We start from the raw sequence: 20800 nt of genomic DNA, 5'->3' as shown, positions 1-20800 counted from the left end.
GGGGAAAACAGAACAGCGAGCCCGGGACCGGGCAGAGGTGGATGCGGCGTGGCCGGTGCCGGGAGGGAGAAGGCAGCTGGGGAGGAGCAAAGCCCCGGGAAGGCGGACGATTTGGAACGAGCAGCTGGGAGCGCGTCAGGGCGTGCGGAGGGAAGGACAGGAGAGAGGACCTACAGGGAGCAGGGGCTGCGCCCAAGGGCTCTGAGGGGACTTTAGCCCCGCTCCCTATCTAAGTCCCTCCTAGCGCCCCAAATGAATTTACCACCTAAATAAAACAGCATTCTTGCAACTTCAAGCTCTTCCGCTCCAACCAGAAACCAGGTGACACCCTTAAGCCCCCCATAATGTAATCGTGGGGCCGCCATTTTCCAGGGAGTAAGAGAGCCTTCCGGAGACTCGCGGTCCCGGAGAAGTGAGAGGGAGCGTGGGAGGGAGGGACGGGGGGGGGAGGGCCCCCCCCCCAGGACAGTCTCTAGGGAGCATCTGACGCCACGCCCCGTTCGGCCGAACTGCCAATTGCCAGGCCGCATCCAGGTCCCCGTGACTCGTTGCCTGGCAGATTTCTATCCACCTCTGGGCTGCTGCGAGCCACCAGCCCTGCTTTGGCCGAGTGGGGTAGGGCGCGGGGCACAGCAGGGAGGAAAGAGGGGAAGGAAGACCGGGGGTGGGTGAGGGGGGCGGTGCGTCGGGAAGTTGCTGGAGGCCAGGTTCACACCTCCAAGGGAGGGCGCGGCCGTGGGAGCTAGCCACCTTACCCCGGTGGGTCCCTAAGCCCTAAGCCTTGCAGGGACACAAGCTTTTCCCTTAGTCAATCGACAGCTTTGTACTCTGAGAAACTGCTGTGCTGGAGAGTGCCAGGGCCCTGTATGTTAATTCTTTGGGATATTTACATTTAAAAAGAGGACTTTTGGGCCCTGAGATGTGGGTCCCTCTTGGTGGTTATTTCAGGCCTTTGGGCAGGCCAGCTCTGGGTATTTTGGGCCTGGAGAGCCTTTTAGCAAAGCCTCACAAACAGCATGGGTAGGTGCCCGCCTTGCTTTCCCCTCTGGGGGCCTGACATGGCCCCTCGCCTGTAGCCCGGCTTTCAGACTCCTGCCTGTCTTTTTGTTTGTTTTGTTTTGTATGGCCACGCTGTGCGGCTTATGGGATCTTAGTTCCCCGACCAGGGATCTAACCCATGCCCCCTGCAGTGGAAGTCCAGAGTCTTTACCACTGGATCGCCAGGGAATTCCTGTCCCCTGCCTGTCTTAAGGTCCCCCACTCCAGGCCAGGTGAGGGAGAAGGCTTTTGACAACCCCTGGCTTTCTAGCCAGTGCCCTGTGGCCTGGGTTTGGGGTCTTATCTGGGGGTGTGGTCTCCACCGGGGCGCAGGGCCATCATCCTGGCCTGCATCATCTGGCTTAGTGGCCAGGCAGTGGGGAGGGCTGGAATGTGAACAGGCAGGAGAGAATAATACCAGGGCTTTTTCTGCTTGTAAGAGTACAAGTTCGCTCACAACTTGAATTTCAAGTGGGCCCTTCAGGCAGATTAGGGATGTTAAGTGAGAGAGTGGAGGCATTCGGTGTGGATTGACTAAATTCCTAGAAAATAAATTCTAGGAATTTAGCTGCGGGAGGGAGAAGTGCCAGGTGGGCATTGTCGGTGCCAAGCGTGACTGGGGTAAGAGCTGGTGGTCCAGGAGGCCTGGAGGGGAAGAGGTGGTTTTTTCCTTTCCTTCTTCTATTTAAACACCCTGTGTTCCAAAAAGTACTTGTTTCTTGAATCTTATCTAAGAGAGAAATGAATGCTTTTAGCTAAAGTTAAAAAAAAATTATTATTATTTTAAAAAGCTGAGCTGCAGTTCTCTTACGGAGGAGAACCTGTCCCTCTAAATAATGTAACCGCCCTTTGGTAACTGCCATTTGTTTGAAGTAATTATTGTCCCTAAAAATGGGAAATTACACGTTACTGTTTATCAAAAGGAAATAAACACCTTGGGCTAACAGGGTTCTTGCCGCTGGATGGTGATTCCAGACCTTGCCAGCGACCCAGGGAAACAGCCTGCACTGAATGTTTTGCTCACACACACTTTCGGTGTTTTGCGATTTTTAAAGGGGAAACGGCTGGATTCCGTGTGTCCCCCAAAGCTTGCTTGCCCTGTTCTTGTTATGTAATCATGGAGAACCTTTGCTAGGGCTTTTCTGGCGGCCGAAATAAGTACAGGAAAAAACATGGGGAGTGGGGCGTGTCTCCCGCTCCCTTTGCTCTGACGTGGATTGGCCGCTTCTCACTAAGTGAGTGAAGAGTTGGCTAGGGATGCTTTATAGAGACAGCATGTAGGTTCACAGAGGGAAGAAAAGGTCTTGGAGGTGGCTCTGGGCGTGTCTCAGCCTTTCCGGCTCCACCCAAGGCCCCAGGGAGTCCTCAAGCACTCCCCTATTTTTTTTTTTATACTTTTATGAATTTTATTCAATAACACATGTATAGATTCATGTAATTACCACCACAATCAGGAAAACCTCCTCACCCCCTGAGACCCTTAGCTCTCCCTTTATAGTCACACCATCCCTTGATTCCCTGGTAACCACAAATCTGTTCTCCCTCAGTATAGTTTTGTTTTTTTGAGAATGTCATATTAAAGGAATCACACAGATCATGTGGTAGGTAACCTAACACTGGTTTATTTCACTCAGCATAATGAACTTGAAATGTATCCAAGTTGTGTATATTGATAATTCATTCCTTTTTATTGTTGAGTAGTATTCCATTGTATGAATGCTGCCATAGTTTGTTTATCCATTAAACTGTTGAAACACATTTGGGTTACTTCCAGTTTGGCACTCCCCTCTTTTTAACTCTGGTCCTTGTCAGCCCCTGCAGCCTCAAGCCCGGCCTCTCCAGCCACACCCAGCTCTTTCATCTCCTGCTCTCTGGCCCACTGGCTTTCAACAAGCTTCTCTTCCGCAATCCTTCGGGTTTCAGCTTAGGGAGCGTTTCCTCCTGGAAGTCTTCTTCCCCTGACACACAAACACCCCCCACATCCTCCCCCCACAGTCTGTGCACCCGCGTTGCTCTGTACTTTCCTGTTCTCAGCACTATTCATATTAGATCATCAGTAACTGGTTGCTTGTCTAGCTGCCTCCGCATCAGACTGTCAGCTCCGTGAGGGAGGGAGGCGGTCAGCTCATCCACCATCATATCGCCAGCGCAGTGCCAGGCACATGGTGCACAGCTTGTGGCAGAAACTCCATCAGCCCTCCTATCCCTGTCTTATCATTTAATACACTTCCCCTTAGCGACATGGACTCCTATTTTCCTTCTGTCCATTACTGCATAGTTCTCTGATCTCCAATGCATTCCCTTAGACTTCGGGTAAAAACAATCCAACAAAAACAAACAAAATGAAATCCAAAAGCAAACAAAAGAAACAAACACCAGAAATGATTCCCTAATAAGTTATTACGCAAGTTGTGCAAATCAGCTGTTCTCCTTGAGCTGTTGATGAGCCTGATTTAACTTCAGTAAAGGATGGAAAGTCAGCAAACTTCAAAACCCACACTTTTCCAGCATGTGGGACTGCCTTGTTGGGGTGGAAAAGGAGGTAAAGCAAAAGCTTGGAGACTCAATCTTGTAATAACCTATAATGGAAAAGAATCTGAAAAAGAAATATATATATATATTTATATATGTAACTGAATCACTTAACTATACATCTGAAACTAACACAACATTGTAAATCAACTATACTTCAATAAAAAAAAAAGCTTGGAGACTGAAAAAGTGAAGAGCTGATCTAAGAAATGTGGGGTGGCTGCTTCAGAGGGGGTGCTGAGTGGGGAAGAGACCTGTGGGGCTTTGGTGGGAGACGCAGGTAGGTCAGGGGTGGGTTGGAGATGGCCCCCACCAGAATTACAGCAGAGATTTGATGGCCAAGAATTGTAGTTGACGAAGGGGGAGGGGAAGAAAGCTGGGGTGTGGAGGAGGAGGGGGGTCCCCAAATCTGATCAGTTTGGTCCAGTACCGGTGACTGACATCTGAAATGTCAATTAAGTCTGGAAAATGTGACTTTTGATTATTCTGTTCCCAATTGATTATTTTGTTTTTATTTAAAAAATGCATCTTTCGGATGCGATCCTTTTTTAAAAAAAAAAAATTTATTTAGGGACTTCCCTGGTGGTCTGGTGGTAGAGAATCCGCCTTACAATGCAGGGGATGCGGGTTCGATCCCTGGTCAGGGAACTAAGATACCACATGCCGCAGGACAACTAAGCCCACGTGCCACAACTAGTGAGTTCGCACACCTCAACTAGAGAGCCTGCGAGCTGCAAACTATAGGGCCCACGCACTCTGGAACATGCGCGCCACAACTACAGAGCCCACACGCCCTGGAGCCTGTAGGCCACAACTAGAGAGAAGCCTGCGCGCTGCAACGAAGTGCCCGCATGCCTCAGCGAAGATCCCGCGTGCCACAGCTAAAACCCGATGCAGCCAAAAATAAAAATAAATAAATAATAAATAAATCTTAAAAAAAAAAAATTATTTATTTGGCTGTGCCGGGTCTTAGTTGGGGCACACGGGATCTTTGTTGCAGCAAGTGGGATCTTTAGTTGGGGCATACGGGATCTTTAGTTGTGGCATTCAGGCTCTTTTAGTTGTGGCATGAGGGATCTAGTTCCCTGACCAGGTATCGAACCTGGGGCCCCTGCATTGGGAGCACAGAGTCTTAACCACTGGACCACCAAGGAAGTCCCTCGGGTGAGATTCTGATGCCCTGACCAGGCTTTGTTATTTATTTATTTATTTATTTATTTATTTATTTATTTGGCTGCGTTGCGTCTTCCTTGCTGCGCGTGGGCTTTCCCTAGTTGTGTCGAGTGGGGTTTACTCTTTGTTGTGGCTTCTCTTGTTGCGGAGCACGGGCTCTAGGCGCGCGGGCTTCAGTTAGTTGTGGCACACAGGCTTAGTTTCTTTGTGGCATGTGGGGTCTTCCTGGACCAGGGCTTGAGCCCGTGTCCCCTGCATTGGCAGGAGGATTCTTAACCGCTGTGCCACCAGAGAAGTCCCTAGGCTTTGTCTTATTAAGAGAGTAATACAAAAAAAATCACCTTCATTTTTCTCCCCCATCCCTTCCTTCCTAGTGAGATTTGTGACCAGAAATCCCAGCCAGGATGTGCAGAGTTGTGTTTTCCCCCTGAAGCAAGGTGGGGCTGACCCTCTCTCCATGGCAGCTCACTGCCACCCTCCACCCAGCTGTTCTTTCTGAGCTGGACAGACACAGTGACAGTGGTTCCGATGCCAGTGCAGACTGTTGCAGATTGAGACAAAGCCCTTGTGTATTTTGCTGGGAAGCACTTGGCTGTGAAATAGTGACATGTGAGCAGGGGAGCATATGCGGTGTCTGAGCACATGGCACTCACATCCACGCCTTTCAGGGCGTTTCCAAGCCTCTGTTGAGGACAGTGAGGCTGGGGTTTGCCAAATGTGTTTATCTTTCTCAGGTTTGGGCAAAGTCCTTCTAGAAAGTAGATTTGAAAAAAGAAAAAAAAAACGAAAAGAAAGATTTGGAGGCATTGAGATCAGAAATCTCCTGGGGAATTGTGTATTTTAAAGCAATGCCATGTGTTTCAGCAATGTACACCTCGAGTTGCCAAGAGAGAAACACCATTGCCAGCCCCATGCAGACTTGTGCAAATGGTAGCTGACCCAGGTGTCCTGTGCTGGTTCCTTGTTCACAGAGCAGACTCCTGAGCTGGGAAGGACTTGCCAGCCGAGAGCGAGAAGAAAGCATTATTATTTTAAAAATTAAAAAAAAATTTTTATTCAAGTATAGTTGATTTACAATGTTGTGTTAATTTCTGCTGTACAGCAAAGTGATTCAGTTATACATATATATATATACACATTCTTTTTAAAAAAAATAAATTTATTTTTGGCTGCGTTGGGTCTTCATTGCTGCTTTCATGCAGGCTTTCTCTAGTTGCGGCGAGCGGGGGCTACTCTTCGTTGCGGTGCGCGGGCTTCTCATTGCGATGGCTTCTCTTGTTGTGGAGCACGGGCTCTAGGCGCGTGGGCTTCAGTAGTTGTGGCACATGGGCTCAGTAGTTGTGCTCGCAGGCTCTAGAGCTCAGGCTCAGTAGTTGTGGCACACGGGCTTAGTTGCTCCGCGGCATGTGGGATCTTCCCAGACCAGGGCTTGAACCTGTGTCCCCTGCATTGGCAGGCAGATTCTCAACCACTGTGCCACCAGGGAAGCCCCATGTATGTACATTCTTTTTCATATTCTTTTCCATTATGGTTTATCACAGGATATTGAATATAGTTCCCTGTGCTATACGGTAGGACCTTGTTGTTTATCCATTCTCTATTGAAAGGATTATTTACTATGTGAAGTGGTGGGTCAGGAATCTCCCGGTTGATTCTCTGAGTTCAAAGTGGAAAAGAAATGAAGTGGAGGTGATTCTTTAGCTTGAGGTCCAGTCCGGTCAACTGGGCATGGCAGTTTTAAACCCACTTGGATCTTATAAATCATCAGACCTCTACAAAGCAGCTCACACCGCCCTGCGTTTCTCCCCGTCTTGCTCTCTGAGGTACAGCACGTGGGTCTGGGGAGAACAGGTTCAAACCTGACACTGATCTTTAACAGAGCCAGTCTTCCCTAGCAAACATGACTTTCCAGAACAATCAGATTACCTTTGCCTCCCAGCACCCATGTGAACTGGTATCACATGACGCTGGCTGGGTCAGGGTCAGTTGGGGCATCCCTGGGGCCTCTGAGGGATGATTTGAAGGCCTCAGGAGAGGCTGCCCGAGCCTGAAATCTCTCCCTTACTGGCTTTTTAAGGATGTCTGCCATTTCACTATTATTGAGTCATTCCTCTGTGTGTACCCCAGGGCCCCCTCCTTGCCATCATTCTGTGGATGCAGGTTGTTCTGGGTTACAGGATTCCCTTAACCCTCTCTCCTTCAACTGTATGTTTAATCTCTTGAGTAAACCACAAATTCAGTTCCACTTTTTCTTTTTCCAGTTTTATTGACACGTAATTGACACATAATGCTGTGTTAGCTTTAGGGGTACAAGATAATGATTTGATCTATGTATATACTGCAAAATGATCACTATGGTAAGCTTAGTCTCAGTTCTGCTTTTTCAGGTTAAACCTCTCTGGAGTCACTTCACCTATCCTATTCCCTATTCCATTCAGCTCAGACAGGAAGCAAAGCAGAAGCCAGGTGGCCTGGTGTGGGGGACAGAGGGGCAGAAGGGGGGGAAGTGAGGATGCTGAGGAATGGCAGCCTCTCACGTAGCTCCCAGCACACTCAGGGCTGCTGGGCCTTGCTCTGGCGCCAGATGACACTTGAAGGGAGAGATGGTCTCCCCGCTTTTGACCAAGGTGGAGCAACGCCTCCTCCTCCACGAGCTCCTTTCCTCTCTAATCTTACTTCCTTCTACTCACTTTCCTCTCACTCTCTGTCCCTCTGTCCCCCTACCTGTTGGCTCTCAGCCATCATCATTCTAAGTGGCCCCGTGCAGGAAGCGAACTCTCCTTGGTAGCCCTGAGGACCCAGGCCTCCTAAGCCAGACCAGAGCTTGGCTGTCCCCTTCCCTCCTTCCATACTTGGTTCTCAATCCCTTCACAAGGCCTGGGGAGTGGCACTGGAGCTGCCCAACTGCAGACACCTCTTCCTCTTTCCCTGGCCTAGAAGAGCTGACCCTGTCTCTGGGCATATTTTATCAACCCCCCAGCTTCTCTCCCAGAGACACTGCCCCCTGCCGCCCCAAGGAGATGATGCCATAAACTCCCCTGGAATATAAACTTCCATGAAAGCAGATATTTTTAATATTCCCCAGAGTCTAGAACAGTGCCTGGCCCATAGTAGGTGCTCAATAAATATCTGTTGAATGAACCTCCTCTTGTTGAAGTAATTACAGCTGGTAAAATACTTCCAACCCTGATGGACACTCGATTGGGCAGGTAGACATTTTTACAGCTAACATTTTCAAAGATTTAATTTTTAATTACACCTCATAGCAAGTCATTTTTATAAAAAAATTAAAAAAGGGCTGTTCTCCTTGTCCCAAGCCCACCTGCACGCTCCTCCATAGTGCTAACCACTGCCATAATCTTGGCATGCCCGCTGCAGACTTTGCTCGAAGCTTTTGGGCATACCTGTAGTGTAACCCAGACATCTATAGTCTGGTGGGTTAAAAGAAATCATAAATAAGACCACAGCATATTGTTTTGCAATTTGCTTTTTTCCCCTTAACAATATGTTTTGGAGATGTTCTGTGTAGGTAAATACAGATCTGCTTCATTCTCCTTCACTGTTGTGAAATATTGCATAGCCTAGATGAAATATTGTATGTTGCATGTTGTTTCCCGTGTCTAGGAACATCCCGGCACATGCCATTTTGAGCACATGTACAAGGATTTCACTCAGATACTTAACAATGGAATTGCTGGGCGAAGGAGCACATGCGTTTAACATTCTAATAGCTGCTCCCAATCGCCCTCCCAAAAGGCAGTATCTATGTACATTCTGGGTATGAAAGCCCCTGCTTTCTCTATACCCTTATTTGTTTTTATTGAGCTCTTTTATTTTTTACCAATCTGTTGGTCAAAAAAACATGATTTCATTGTTAAAATAAAAATTTCAGTTCAGTCTTCCTGGCCAGGAAACTGTGAGTGATTCACATTAGTAGCATAATAACATGTATAGTAATAACACTATTTAACCACTATGTGCTTTGTTACTGTTTTACAGGGAGTGAGTAACTAAGCCGGTCTCTACCCTGTTGCAGGGGAATCTCGTTATGTATCAGTTTTCTCCACACAGTTCACTGTACCTTTTAGATGTAAAACGCCAGCGTGTGGGGGTCTTGGAGGGCCTCTGGGGAATGCCCCACCCAGCCCCCCATCCTCTCTTCTCTGGAATGGCTCCAATGAGTTCTTTGGCCACAGCCTGCCCTTCCTTCACGTCCGTTCCTGCCACACAGTGGTCATGCCCTGGAATGACGAAGCCAATTGTCTGGTCTGACACAGCAGTGCATTCTCGGCTCCCGGCCTCTGGGTTTCTCCTTTGATCAGCGTGGGACACGTCAGCAGAAGTCGTTGGTTTTGTCCCTTGCTTGACTTAGATGATACCAGGCCCATCTTCTGGTACATCAGAAGCTGTACCACCGGCTGGATCCTGCCTTAATCTTTTCCAAGCTCACACGTCATCTAGTACAATGTTTTCCACAGAGGAGTCCCTTTTATTTATTTTTTATTTGTTTTGGCCGCGGTGTGCAACATGCGGGATCTTAGTTCTCTGAGCAGTGATGGAACCCTGTGCCCCATGCAGTGGAAGTATGGCGTCTTAACCACTGGACCGCCAGGGAAGTGCCGGGGAGTCCCTTTTAAAAGGAAAAGCTTTAAGAGCATTTAAATTTTTACACCATTTAATTTCATGACTCTTTCTCTTCCCCATCCCCACCTCGATGTCTTGGGTTCTTTCTTCTATTTTTCTCATCCTCTGTATTCAGGAAGACACCAAAATGGTGGCTGTGAAAGGATTTTTCTCCCTGAAAATTTCCTCTGGGCACTGTTCTCTGTTACTAACAAGATACACGTTAGAATCACTTAGTGCCTTAATATTAATCTCTGGGGATTGAATTGGACTCACCACTCAGTACGGCTGGATTTAATAATGACTTCCTTCCGAGGTTTACATTTTTAGAGGAATCATAGGATTTTAAGGCAGGGTGACTTGTTCTGATGGTTTCAGATTAATTTCCTATTTGTATCAGATTAATTTCGTATTTGTATCAGAAAACCATTTGCTTGATGATTTGATTATTTCCTTTCCTAAAGTCAATTGAAACCGAATTTGGTTTTTACCCCTTTATCCAGTCCAACTACTACAGAATCTTTGTTTTGCTAGTTTAGTAATATTATTCTCTTGTTTCTAAAGTGCTCTAGTTTTGGCTATGAGTTTTGCCAACAGGACACTGTGAGGCAATCTATATAAGTAGCTAAGAACCATATTTTCTTTAGGATAACTTCTTCTTTTGGACATTTTGGTAACTTTGCCTTGGACTTTTTTTTTTCTTTCATATTTTCTAGTATATGCTGCGAAACATAAGTAGATGGTTTAATAGTTTTGAGTGTGGGTTCATGAACCAGGTGGCCTGGGTTCAAATCCCAGCTCTGTGACTTCCTAGCTGTGTGATCTTGGGCAAGTTACTTAAGCTCTCTGTGTCTCAGTTTTCATGTCAGTGGTTGTTAAAGAAATGCAAGTATCATTCAGTCGAAAAAATACTCCTTTCTTCCCTTCCTTCCTCCTCCCTCCCTCCCTCCCTTCCTTCCTTCCTTCCTTCCTTTCTTCCTTCTTCAGTCATCTATCCAAGCCACAGACTTTTCCAGAGTGCCTGGGACAATGTGCTAGGCTCTATAAACAGGGATACAAAGACAAATAATCCATGGTCTCGGCCCTTAGGAAAGTCTAATGAGGGATTTTCTTGTTACTTATGGTGAGGATAGAGCACCTGGAAGAGGAAAGCATGAATAAGAAAACTTACCAATTTGAAGTTGAAGATCCAGACTCATTCCATACATCAATCTCCAAGTTACTTTCTCCTGAGAAAGAGTAATTTCTTGGGATGATGTTCAACTTGAGCAAACACATGAAAAGAACAGCCTGTGGAAGCTATTGATAGTAACTCTGTTCTCCACAAACCGGTTTCCATGTTGTTGCGGGACAGGATTCCGGCATTGGCCAGGGAATCCCGTGCTCAGGTAGGCTTTCCTTCCCCAGGGGATCGCCTACTCTGCCATGGTGGTGACCCCTGCATTGGAGATCTACCACATAGGCTTCAGGAACTCTTAGTGGAATTCAGTCCACTGGTTAGAGCTCCTGCCGCATGGAATCCAGGTCAGTTGTGGTACACAGAAAAGATGCACAGTGGATAGTAACTCACACCCTCCTTTCTACACATTCCTCACTTGACAGCATCTTGTTCCTCAGTATTGAATTGCACCTTATCTCTTTTCTTCTGCCACCGCCAAATCCTTGAGGCCAGGGACTGGGTCTGCCGTACTGATGAACGTGAGATGGCATTGTCCCCTTTGTACGAGGGTCACTGGACTTTCACAGAAGGATGTCTTTCAGCTGATGCCAGCTCCCTTCTTAAGATCCTGTTATCTCTTCTACAGGCAGAGCTTCCAAGTGATGGGTGGGCTGGACTGAGATGCGGTGGGGCGTAAACGTGGGACCCCTCGTTTTTTTATATATTAGGCATTTGGGAAACGTTAATTGGTTGGGTGATTGGTAACAATCCTTGTCCTTGTTAGAATGCACCACAGCCATCAGCCCTGGAATGCAGAGACCAGAATAAACCTGAGGAAGCCACCAGCCAAGCCCTGGCAGAGTCAGTCTCCACCCCAAAAACAGGTGAGAGGAGTTTCGTGGGGACCAAAAGAATGATAACTTTAACTGTAATAATGATACCTCCATCCAGACGTGAGGCTCATGGGAACCTCTGCAGATGACCCTGCCTCCCTGGACCAGAAGTCACACTCAGGAGGGAGCTGGCTTGGAACACCAGGGGCCCTGCCCTTTCCTCTCTAGGACCGAGAAATTCAAGTCTTCCTCTCTCCTTTCAGCTGTTTGAAAAGCCTGTGGAAAATGCACAGAAGAATTAGAAGAATATAGAAGAATAATTGACTCCTTCCAAAGGAGTCTCAAGGGTTTCTTTGTATGTAGGGCTGTTAACATTTGTGGCATATGTGGAACATTTACACGGCTTATAGGACAGTATCTGTTGAATTCAGGGTGGGGCAGAGACCAGAGACTTAGAACTTCAGGGTTAGTAGCTACTTCTAGTGAAGATCCACAGAGTTTAGGAAAAAGTATTTTGGATCCTGTAAAGGAAATGCTTTCTCCAGAGGGGAGACGCCCACATGAAGGGGGAGATGAGAGGAAGAAGTAACTGTGGGAAGTGGAAATCCTGGTCATAAGGATCTTTTTTTTTTTTTTTTAAATTGGGTTTTTTTTTTTTTTAAACTTTTGGGTTTTATTTATTTATGGCTGTGTTGGGTCTTCGTTTCTGTGCGAGGGCTTTCTCTAGTTGTGGCAAGTGGGGGCCACTCTTCATCGCAGTGCACGGGCCTCACATTATTGCGGCCTCTCTTGTTGCGGAGCACAGGCTCCAGACGCGCAGGCTCAGTGATTGTGGCTCACGGGCCCAGTTGCTCCGCGGCATGTGGGATCTTCCCAGACCAGGGCTCGAACCCGTGTCCCCTGCATTGGCAGGCAGATTCTCAACCACTGCGCCACCAGGGAAGCCCCCATAAGGATCTTAATTTGGGCCATAGTCAGGTTTGGGGCTTACTGTATTTGAGGTAGTTGCGAACATTTAAAAATCAGGAGATTTCCAGAAAATCGGGAACGTATTCAAGAGGAATAGCCTAGCTTCTCTTGAAATGTTGACATCTTCACCCAGCCTGCATCTCACATGGCACCACCAGCTGGAGCAGCCGCTGTTCGTCTCTGGGGAATTGGGGTTTCCTGTCCCTTCGCCCCCGCAGACGCCCCCCCCCCCATCTTGGCTCCGAGGCTAATCCCCCCAGGAGTTCTGTGCATACACTTCCCTCACCTCCCTCAGTCACCCCTGCTCTCCTCGGCACCCCACCTCTATCTTGGCATCTCCTTTCGGCAGATACATATGCTCTCTCCCTTCCCCCTTTAAAGCAACCCTCCTTCAGCGCCCACCCCCCCTTCTTGCCAGTGGTGTTGTCCTTGAAGAGCCGACCTGCTTGAAAAGGTCGCCTGCTTTCTCTGTCACCTCTTCCTCGTGCCAGTGCCCCACCCACTGCCACGGGGCTTCCCCCGTCTCCCCCCAGACCTGTTCTTGCTCAGCCTTCCTTCTGCCCACGGTAGTCTCGGGGCGCTTGGTGTTGTGTCCTCTCCCTCCTGGAATCCCCCTCCTCCCTTGGCTTAGTGATTTCTCTCTTTTTTCTTTTTCTTTTTTTTTTTTGGCCTCACTGCACAGCTTGCGGGATCTCAGTTCCCCGACCAGGGATCGAACCCAGGCTGCAGCCGTGAAAGTGCCGAGTCCTAACCACTGGACCGCTAGGGAATTCCCTAGTGATTTCTCTTTTGTCTGCATGGTTAGGATCACTTTGCCCCCTCTTCCCAGGCCCCTCATGGCCCCCTCTCTTCCCACGAGCTCACAAATAGCAGAATTTCCCGAGGACCTGTCCTGGGCTCTTTATTTTTCTCGCTCTGGACTCTCTGGGCAACCTCTTGGGGCCGCTGATTCTCAAGCCTGTTTTCCAGCACTGGACCCACCTCCGCCTCCCCTCACCCTGCCAGCCGGACCCCCGTCGAGTTTTCTCTGTCTCTGATCAGCTCTGTAACCATCTGGTCGCCACACCAGCACCCCCTCTCCTTAACATCCCTGACATCTTAGGTTTTCATTATTTACTGCAGTCGCCACCATTATTTACTGGTCCGCCTGTCTTAGACCTTTTCCTCCACAGAGGGAGTGAGCTTTAAGTACAGGCCATTCTAAAATAAAAATCAGATCATGTTACTCCCCTGCTTATAATTCTTCAGAGGCTCCTCTTGGCTTTCAGGGTGAAGTTCATGTCTTTGGCTTAGCACCCAAGGCTGCCATGACCTGCTTCCATTTCAGCACCCATGGCTTTCCCATGTGCACCTTTCGCCCCAGGCATACCAAAGTGCTTGCTGGTACCCAAATTCATGATGTTGGTCCCTGCTCCTGTCTTCACAATTCTCCCCCACACTCTTTCTGTCCCTCGTTGTTCTGGGCCTTTGAGTCACTACCTCAGACCCCCTGAGCCTCTGGGTCTGGGCTCAGTGCCCTCCTGTGGTGTCGGGCACCCCCGTTTCAACTCCCACACTACTGGGCTTCTGCGAGACTTCACATCCCCTGGGGACCCGGGAAGGTCCCCTGCACAACATGCCTGGCACATAAAATAGAGAGATGATGGCAGGAGCTTCTGGCCGGCCTCCCAGCGCTCACGCGGCTGCATACTCCTCTCTCGTCCTTTTGGGAGCAGCTTCTGGCCCCTCACAGTGTTTGCGTTTCCAACGCAGCACTTTTTTCTAGTACGACGTACTTCAACATTTATTAAGTGTCTCAAGATTTAAAGATGATTGGGATTTGACCCCTTTCCCCAGAGGACTTGTTATACACTGGATGCATCACATCTATTCATTCAGTAAGCATTTACCAACAGCCAGCACAGAAGGAGGTAGAATTAATGCAGCCAGGCACGGGGATTCACATAAAGTCTGCGGAGCTTAGAAGAACTTGCTGTGGCTTTTCATCTTCACAAGCTTTGCTTTAAACGGCAGGAGAAAGATTACAGCTATCCTTGCTGGGACTCCTCTACTGGCCAGGTCACAGGCTTTTCCCTGATCACAAATGTTTCCTTTGAAACCTTCTTTCATGGCCCTCACTTTCATGGACTTTGAAGTCGGAATTTCAGGTAAACGTGACTTCAGCAGAAACGAACATTTCCTGCCCCTGCCATTGGCCTCTGGCTTTCTCTACTTCAGTTTCTCAAGAGGATTCTGCCGTGTCCCTTAATAGTTAAAAAACAGAACAGAGCTTGGGATCGGCTTTCTCACAGCAACACTTGCTGTCAGCTGTTGTCATAAAGAGCCATTTTGGTAAATAAGCAGAAAATCAGTGCGTTTGATCAGAGAGCCATGGCTGGACTTTGAGATAAGACTGTGACGTTCAGACCAGTGGGGCTTTTGCTCAAGACATCTCTCTGGCCACGTGGTGTCTTAAGTGCCTAAGAGGGTTTTGAAAGATGAAATGCTGGAAAGTTGAATCTATAAATGTCCACCCCCAAAGTCACAATGTTTGCACGTCACACTGTCTGGCATTGGGAGCTGGGTAGCCTAGTGGTTAAGAGCTCCACTCCGGAACTGGACTGCCGGGGTTTCAATCCTGTTTCTGCTACTCTAACCTTCTGATGGGACGGGTTCTTGTTTCCCCATTTGTGAAATCAGGATGATTAGAGTATTTCCCTTGTGTGGTGGTTGTGAGGATTAAGCCAGTAAGTAGCTGTGCAGGGCTTAGACACAGAGTAAGTACTCAGTAATGTGAGCTCTTGTAATTATGCCCCTTTATCAGCTTCACACAGGATGTTAAGCACGATGACTTTCTCTGGGTCCCAAAGCCGTCATCAGATCTCCCCACCTTTGGTGGTTCACAGCATCCCTGCTCCCGTTGTTTCAATCTTCTTTGTTTCTCTGGCCGTCTTATTCAAGTCCTCTCTCTCTCTCTCTTTTTTTTTGGCTGTGCTCCGTGGCTTGTGGGATCTTAGTTTCCCGATCAGGGATCCAACCTGGGCCCCTGGCAGTGAGAGCACCGAGCCCTAACCACTGGACCACCAGGGAATTCCCAGTCATATCTCTTTCATATTGTTCTTTCTGCCTGGAATCGGCTTCTATTTCACCTCTGCCCCTCCCCCAGTGCTCTGTCTCTCCCTGTTGAAGCCCTCTTGGTGGATTGGGTGCAGATATTCCTGCAACCACCACTAACCATGGGGAAACTCTAGGATGATGTTTTCTTTTTTTTTTTGAGTTTGTATTTATAAATCTCTAAAGCCTTTATTTATTTATTTATTTATGTTTTGCACATTCGGGATCTTAGTTCCCTGATCAGGGATCAAACCTGTGGCCTGTGCAGTGGAAGTGTGGAGTCTTAAGCACTGGACTTCCAGGGAAGTCCCTCTAAAGCTTTATAGAGCCCTTGCCAGTGGACTAACCTGTGAGATTGCCATCTATTTTTTTTTGATTGTAAAATATACATAAGATTTAGCGTTTTAACCATTTTTCGGTGTACAGTTCAGTGGCATTAAGTACATTCACATTGTTGTGCACTCATCACCATTCTCTGTCCCCAGAACACTTTCATCTTCCCAAACAGAAGCTCTGTTCCCATTAAGCAATAACTTCCCCTTTTCTCCTTCCAGTTCCTGGCAACCACGATTCTGTTTTCTGTCTCTATGAATTTAACTACGTTAGGTGCCTCATATTGGTGGAGTCATACATTTGTCCTTTTTAAAAAAAAATTATTTTATTCATTTACTATTTTTGGCTGCGTTGGGTCTTCATTGCTGCACGCGGGCCTTCTCTAGTTGCGGCGAGAGGGGGCTACTCTTTGTTGCGGTGCGAGGGCTTCTCGTTGCGGTGGCTTCTCTTGTTGTGGAGCACAGGCTCTAGGCACGTGGACTTCAGTAGTTGTGGCTCGCGGGCTCTAGAGCGCAAGCTCAGTAGTTGCGGCGCACGGGCTTAGTTGCTCCGTGGCATGTGGGATCTTCCCGGACCAGGGCTTGAACCCGTGTCCCCTGCATTGGCAGGCGGATTCTTAACCACTGCGCCACCGGGGAAGCCCCATACATTTGTCCTTTGATGGCTGACTTACTTCACATAGCATAATGTCCTCAACGTACATCCATGCTGTAGCATGTGTCAGAACTTCCTTTCTTCTATAGGCTGAATTGTATGTATAGGTCACATTTTGCTTATCCAGTCATCTGTCGATGGACATTTGAGTTGTTTCCACTTTTTGGCTACTGTGAATGGCACTGCCACGAACATTGGTGTACAAGTATGAGTCCCTGCTTTCAATTCTTTTGGGTGTTATGCCCTGTGGTGGAATTGTGGGATCATATGGTCCATCTCGTATGCAAGGTTGACTTTATAAATCAAGATCAGAGCTTGAACACCTGGTGGGAAAATTTTCTCTTTACCTCCCTTCTCCCCCACCCCCATCCCACCCCAGGCCCTCCCACAGACTTTATCTCCATCAATGTCAACTCTACCCTCAGGTGCTTCAGGCTAAAACTCTGGTGTCATCTTGGACTTCTCGAATTCTTTTACAGCTCATGTTTAGACAATGAGCAATTCCCATCGGCTCCATCTTCCCTATCCAGAATTGAGTCACTTCTCCCCAACCCGAACGTTGCTGCCGGATCCAGGCCACCACACCTCTCATCTGGATTATGACAATTGTTTCCTAACTGCTCTCCCTGTTTCAGTCTTGGTTCCCCTCTCGTCTCTTCTGAGCACAGCAGTAGGTTCAACCCTTTAAAAACATTAGTCAAATAATGTCATTCCTCATTCCAGCATCTCACTCCCCATCTCACTCGAGGCAAAGTTTAAGTGCTTGCTAAGGTCTGTTAGCCCTCACTGCTCTTCTGACCCTAGCTCTCCTTCTCTCAACAGCTCAGGCCACAAGTGTCCCCTTGCTGTTCCGCCTCAGGGCTTTTGAGTTTGTGGAGAACTATGCCTAGAATGTTCTTCCCTTGACAAACTCTTCGCCTTCCAATTTCACCTCTCTAGAGACCCCTTCTCTGAAAACTTACTTAAAGTAACAAGCCCTTGCTCTCCTGATTCCAGGCATCACCCACGCCTTTTACCCACTTACTTATCACTGTCTGACACATATTCACTCCCTAATCTGTTCCTTTCCTTCCTCCTCACTAGAATGTAAGCTTCATGATGTCAGGGGCTTTGTTTGGTTTCCTGTCATAGCCTCAGTGCCTGTAACAGTGCCAGGCACGCACTAGGTGCTCAATTAGTATCTGTTCAATGAATGGATGGATGGTGCTTTGAGGTCCCCCCCTTAACGGCCCACAGATGTTCCTAGTCTCTGAGAGTTATGCAGACGTATGGAAGTCCCATGACTACCAGGCTCCAGTCTCATCCTTCTGGCCCAGGGCAGCTTCAAAATGAAGCAAACTGGGTTGATCACTTTTTGCAGCTCCCTTTAGCCTTAGTAGTTCTTGTAAAGGCCCCGATCACTGCAAGGATTTATCCTATAACAAACAGCCCTTCAAAAACCTGTGCCATATTTGAGTTCCCCAAACTGGACTCTGTGGGTATCTTCTCAGGGGCTCAAAGAGTCTACACAAATCAAATAGTGTTTTTACATTTTGATGACAATCTGAGGGGAAAAAAAGGCAACAAATTCTTGGTCTTTTGATGACTGCCTTACAGCTGAGGAGTGTCATATAAGTGGTTCCAGGGTGGTTGCATTTGCGTGTGTGGTATTCTTGGTGCCCAGGGATGCCCTGAATAGATCGTCTTTAATTTTTATTTGTTCAAACTGGGGTCACTGGTTCGTGGATGTCTTCTTGCAAATCCATGATAATTTTTTTCCCCTGTAAACGTGTCTGAAAGAGATATATTCAGACTGCACAGCTAATAACCATGAGCTACTGTGCAGGCTGAAATACAACACCAGGCTAGAAATCTTCCAGGCTCCAGGCCTCAATTTTACATGGGTCTGAGTCAGCTTAGGGCAACAGGGTATGAAGCAGAGGCAAGAATATTGGTCTTAGTGTCAGGAGACTGGAGGTGGCACCAATCTCGGTCTCTGAACTAACCGTGTGACCCTGGGTTTGTCGGCCCGCATTTGTGGGTTTCATTCTTCCTCTATAAAATGAACCAGAGAATCTGAGTCTCTTCCAACTCTGACACTCTCTTTTGTGAGATATGTTGGGGAGAAATGCCCACTTGGACACCAGGAAAAATACATTGTTGGCACCAAACCCTGGCGCCAACAGGACTGGCCATGAGGATAATAGTGACATTTACTGAGGTGTCCATTCAAGGCTCGTCTTCTCTGAGTGGACTTTGCTGAGGATTCTACCCAGAAATCACACCTCCTTCTCTATCCTATTTACCCTAGTTGATTTTTCTTCATATTCTTCTCCTGTGCTTTTGAGGAAATCTGACCTTTATTAAGGTTGTTTCTTATTATCTGTCTTCTCCTTCTAAAAGTAAACTCTATAAGGGGGAGTTTTTTTGTGTGTGTGCAAGACTGTGCTCCAGTGCCTTGGAATGGTGTCTGTCCCTTAGTGGGTACCTGATCAACATTTTCTGAATGATTTGGGCACCTCCTCTGCTTTGGGTCCTGTGCAAGGTGCTTTACATTTTAATCAATAAGTGCATGAAGTAAGTATTATTATTAGCCTTGTGTATTGGCTGAGAAACTGAGGCTTCACAAAAACCAGGTAACTTGCCTGTAAGTGTCAGAGCTGAAACTTAAACCTGGGTAAGTTGCACACCTTGTTGTATTCATCCCTAGCTTTGGCACCTCTCAGCCAGGAGGGCTCTAGTGCCAAATGCGTGAAGCAGAGATGAGCTATTCTGTGGCTCTGTTTTTTTTTTCCTTCTTTTGTGCAGCTCTGTGTACGGGGAAGGGGAAATTAAACTCTCATTTATTGAAGAGACTATCTTTTTCCCATTGTATAGTCTTGGCTCCTTTGTTGTAAGTTAATTAACCATAAATGCATGGTTTAATTTCTGGGCTCTCTATTCTGTTCCATTGATCTATGTGTCTGTTTTATGCCAATACCATACTGTTTTGATTACTACAACTTTGTAATATAGTTTAAAACCAGGAAGTGTGATGCCTCCAACTTTCTTCCTTCTCAAGATTTCTTTGGTTATTCGGAGACTTTTGTGATTCCATAAAAATTTGGGGATTTTTTTTTCTATTTCTGTGAAAAATGCCTTTGGAATTTTGATGCGGATTGCTTTGAATCTATAGAGTGCTTTGGGTAGTATTGATGGAAATCAAACTCTCAGAGTCCTCCTTGACTGCCTTTGCTTGCTCTGACTGTGCAAAGAACTCACTGTGCAGAACTGCAGAACTGGGTGGTTTGTTAGCTATCCTCTGGTTCCACCAATCCCTTCATTTTAAAGTGGAAGAAATAGAGACCTGAAACAGCTGAGTGCTGCATAACTCCCGTATTGTCTTGATCTATGGACTGATTCATGAGCTTTCAGTGGTTTGGGTGGTAAACCAGAAGGCCCTTGGCAGCAAAGCTGGGAGCCTGCACAGCGTCAGGGGCCCACCCTACCTTGATACTATGGCCATCTGCTGGCCCCTTGGGCCCTGGGCCTTCGGGGTCTTCTGTTACTTGGGTGCTGTTCAGTTTCCAGGGAGCAGACACTGGCTGAGGGCCCTGCCTCTGGTCAGACCACCCCCCAGACAGTTCTTCTTGATGTGAAAACCATGTCTGTCAAAATGTCATCTTCTTGGTGTTCAAATGTTCCAGGAGGATGGGTTTCAGGACCATTCTGTGGGCATTTTCATGTCTTCCTGTTCCTGACACTTTGTCCCTATCTTTTTCCTCCTGGGTCTCTTAGGGGTTAAATGCTACCAGGAAGAAGCAGGGCAAGTTCTCCCCCTTACGCTGCAAGTAAAGAATGAGGAATAGTTTATGTTCATGAATAAGCTATTGCTTATTGATGTTCTGATCACAGATAAAATGTTCTTGTTCCTGTTTGTTACACATGAAATTGCAGCAAACAGTACAAGACTGACTATAATTAAGTACTTGAATGATGTGGTCTCTATTATACCAGGTGTAGAAGTTCAGGGGAAAGAGTCTTGGAGAGGGATGAAATGGTCAGGTAATAATAAAAATGGAATAAGAACTAACCCTTATCAAGTGCTTTCTATGTGTGGGGCACAATACAAATGCTTTACGTGACTTAACTCATTTAATCTTCACAATAACCCTGTGAACCCTGTTCATCTCCATTTTCCAGTGGAGGAACCTGAGGCACAGAAAGATTAAGTAATTTGTTCAAAGTCATACAGAGCTGGAAGGGCAAAGCCAGGATTTGAATCCAGACAGCCTGGCTCTGGGTCTTTTCTCTTAAATACTGCACCCAATGGCCTTGATGAAGGCTTTGTGAAGGAGATGAGACTTGAGCTGGACCTTGAAGAAGGAAAGGTCTGACAGCGTGGGGACATATCTGAGTGATGGAGTGGGCATGG

General features: G+C 47.3%; 1 protein-coding gene across 2 annotated transcripts in view; it reads left to right on the top strand.

Moving 5' to 3' along the window:
* The window catches only part of AHNAK (AHNAK nucleoprotein), a 102181-nt gene that overhangs the window by 36784 nt on the left and 44597 nt on the right, over window positions 1–20800 (top strand). For both annotated transcript variants that reach the window (XM_059931767.1, XM_059931768.1), the window contains exon 5: window positions 11310–11409. In XM_059931767.1, the coding sequence (XP_059787750.1) occupies window positions 11310–11409 (100 nt within the window). The remainder of the gene's footprint in view (window positions 1–11309; window positions 11410–20800) is intronic.

This window comes from Balaenoptera ricei, chromosome 8 (assembly GCF_028023285.1).
Source record: "Balaenoptera ricei isolate mBalRic1 chromosome 8, mBalRic1.hap2, whole genome shotgun sequence".
In the NCBI taxonomy this organism is placed as follows: Eukaryota; Metazoa; Chordata; class Mammalia; order Artiodactyla; family Balaenopteridae; genus Balaenoptera; species Balaenoptera ricei.
Note: the sequence above shows the minus strand (reverse complement) of the source record. Positions and strands in the feature narration are given on the sequence as shown.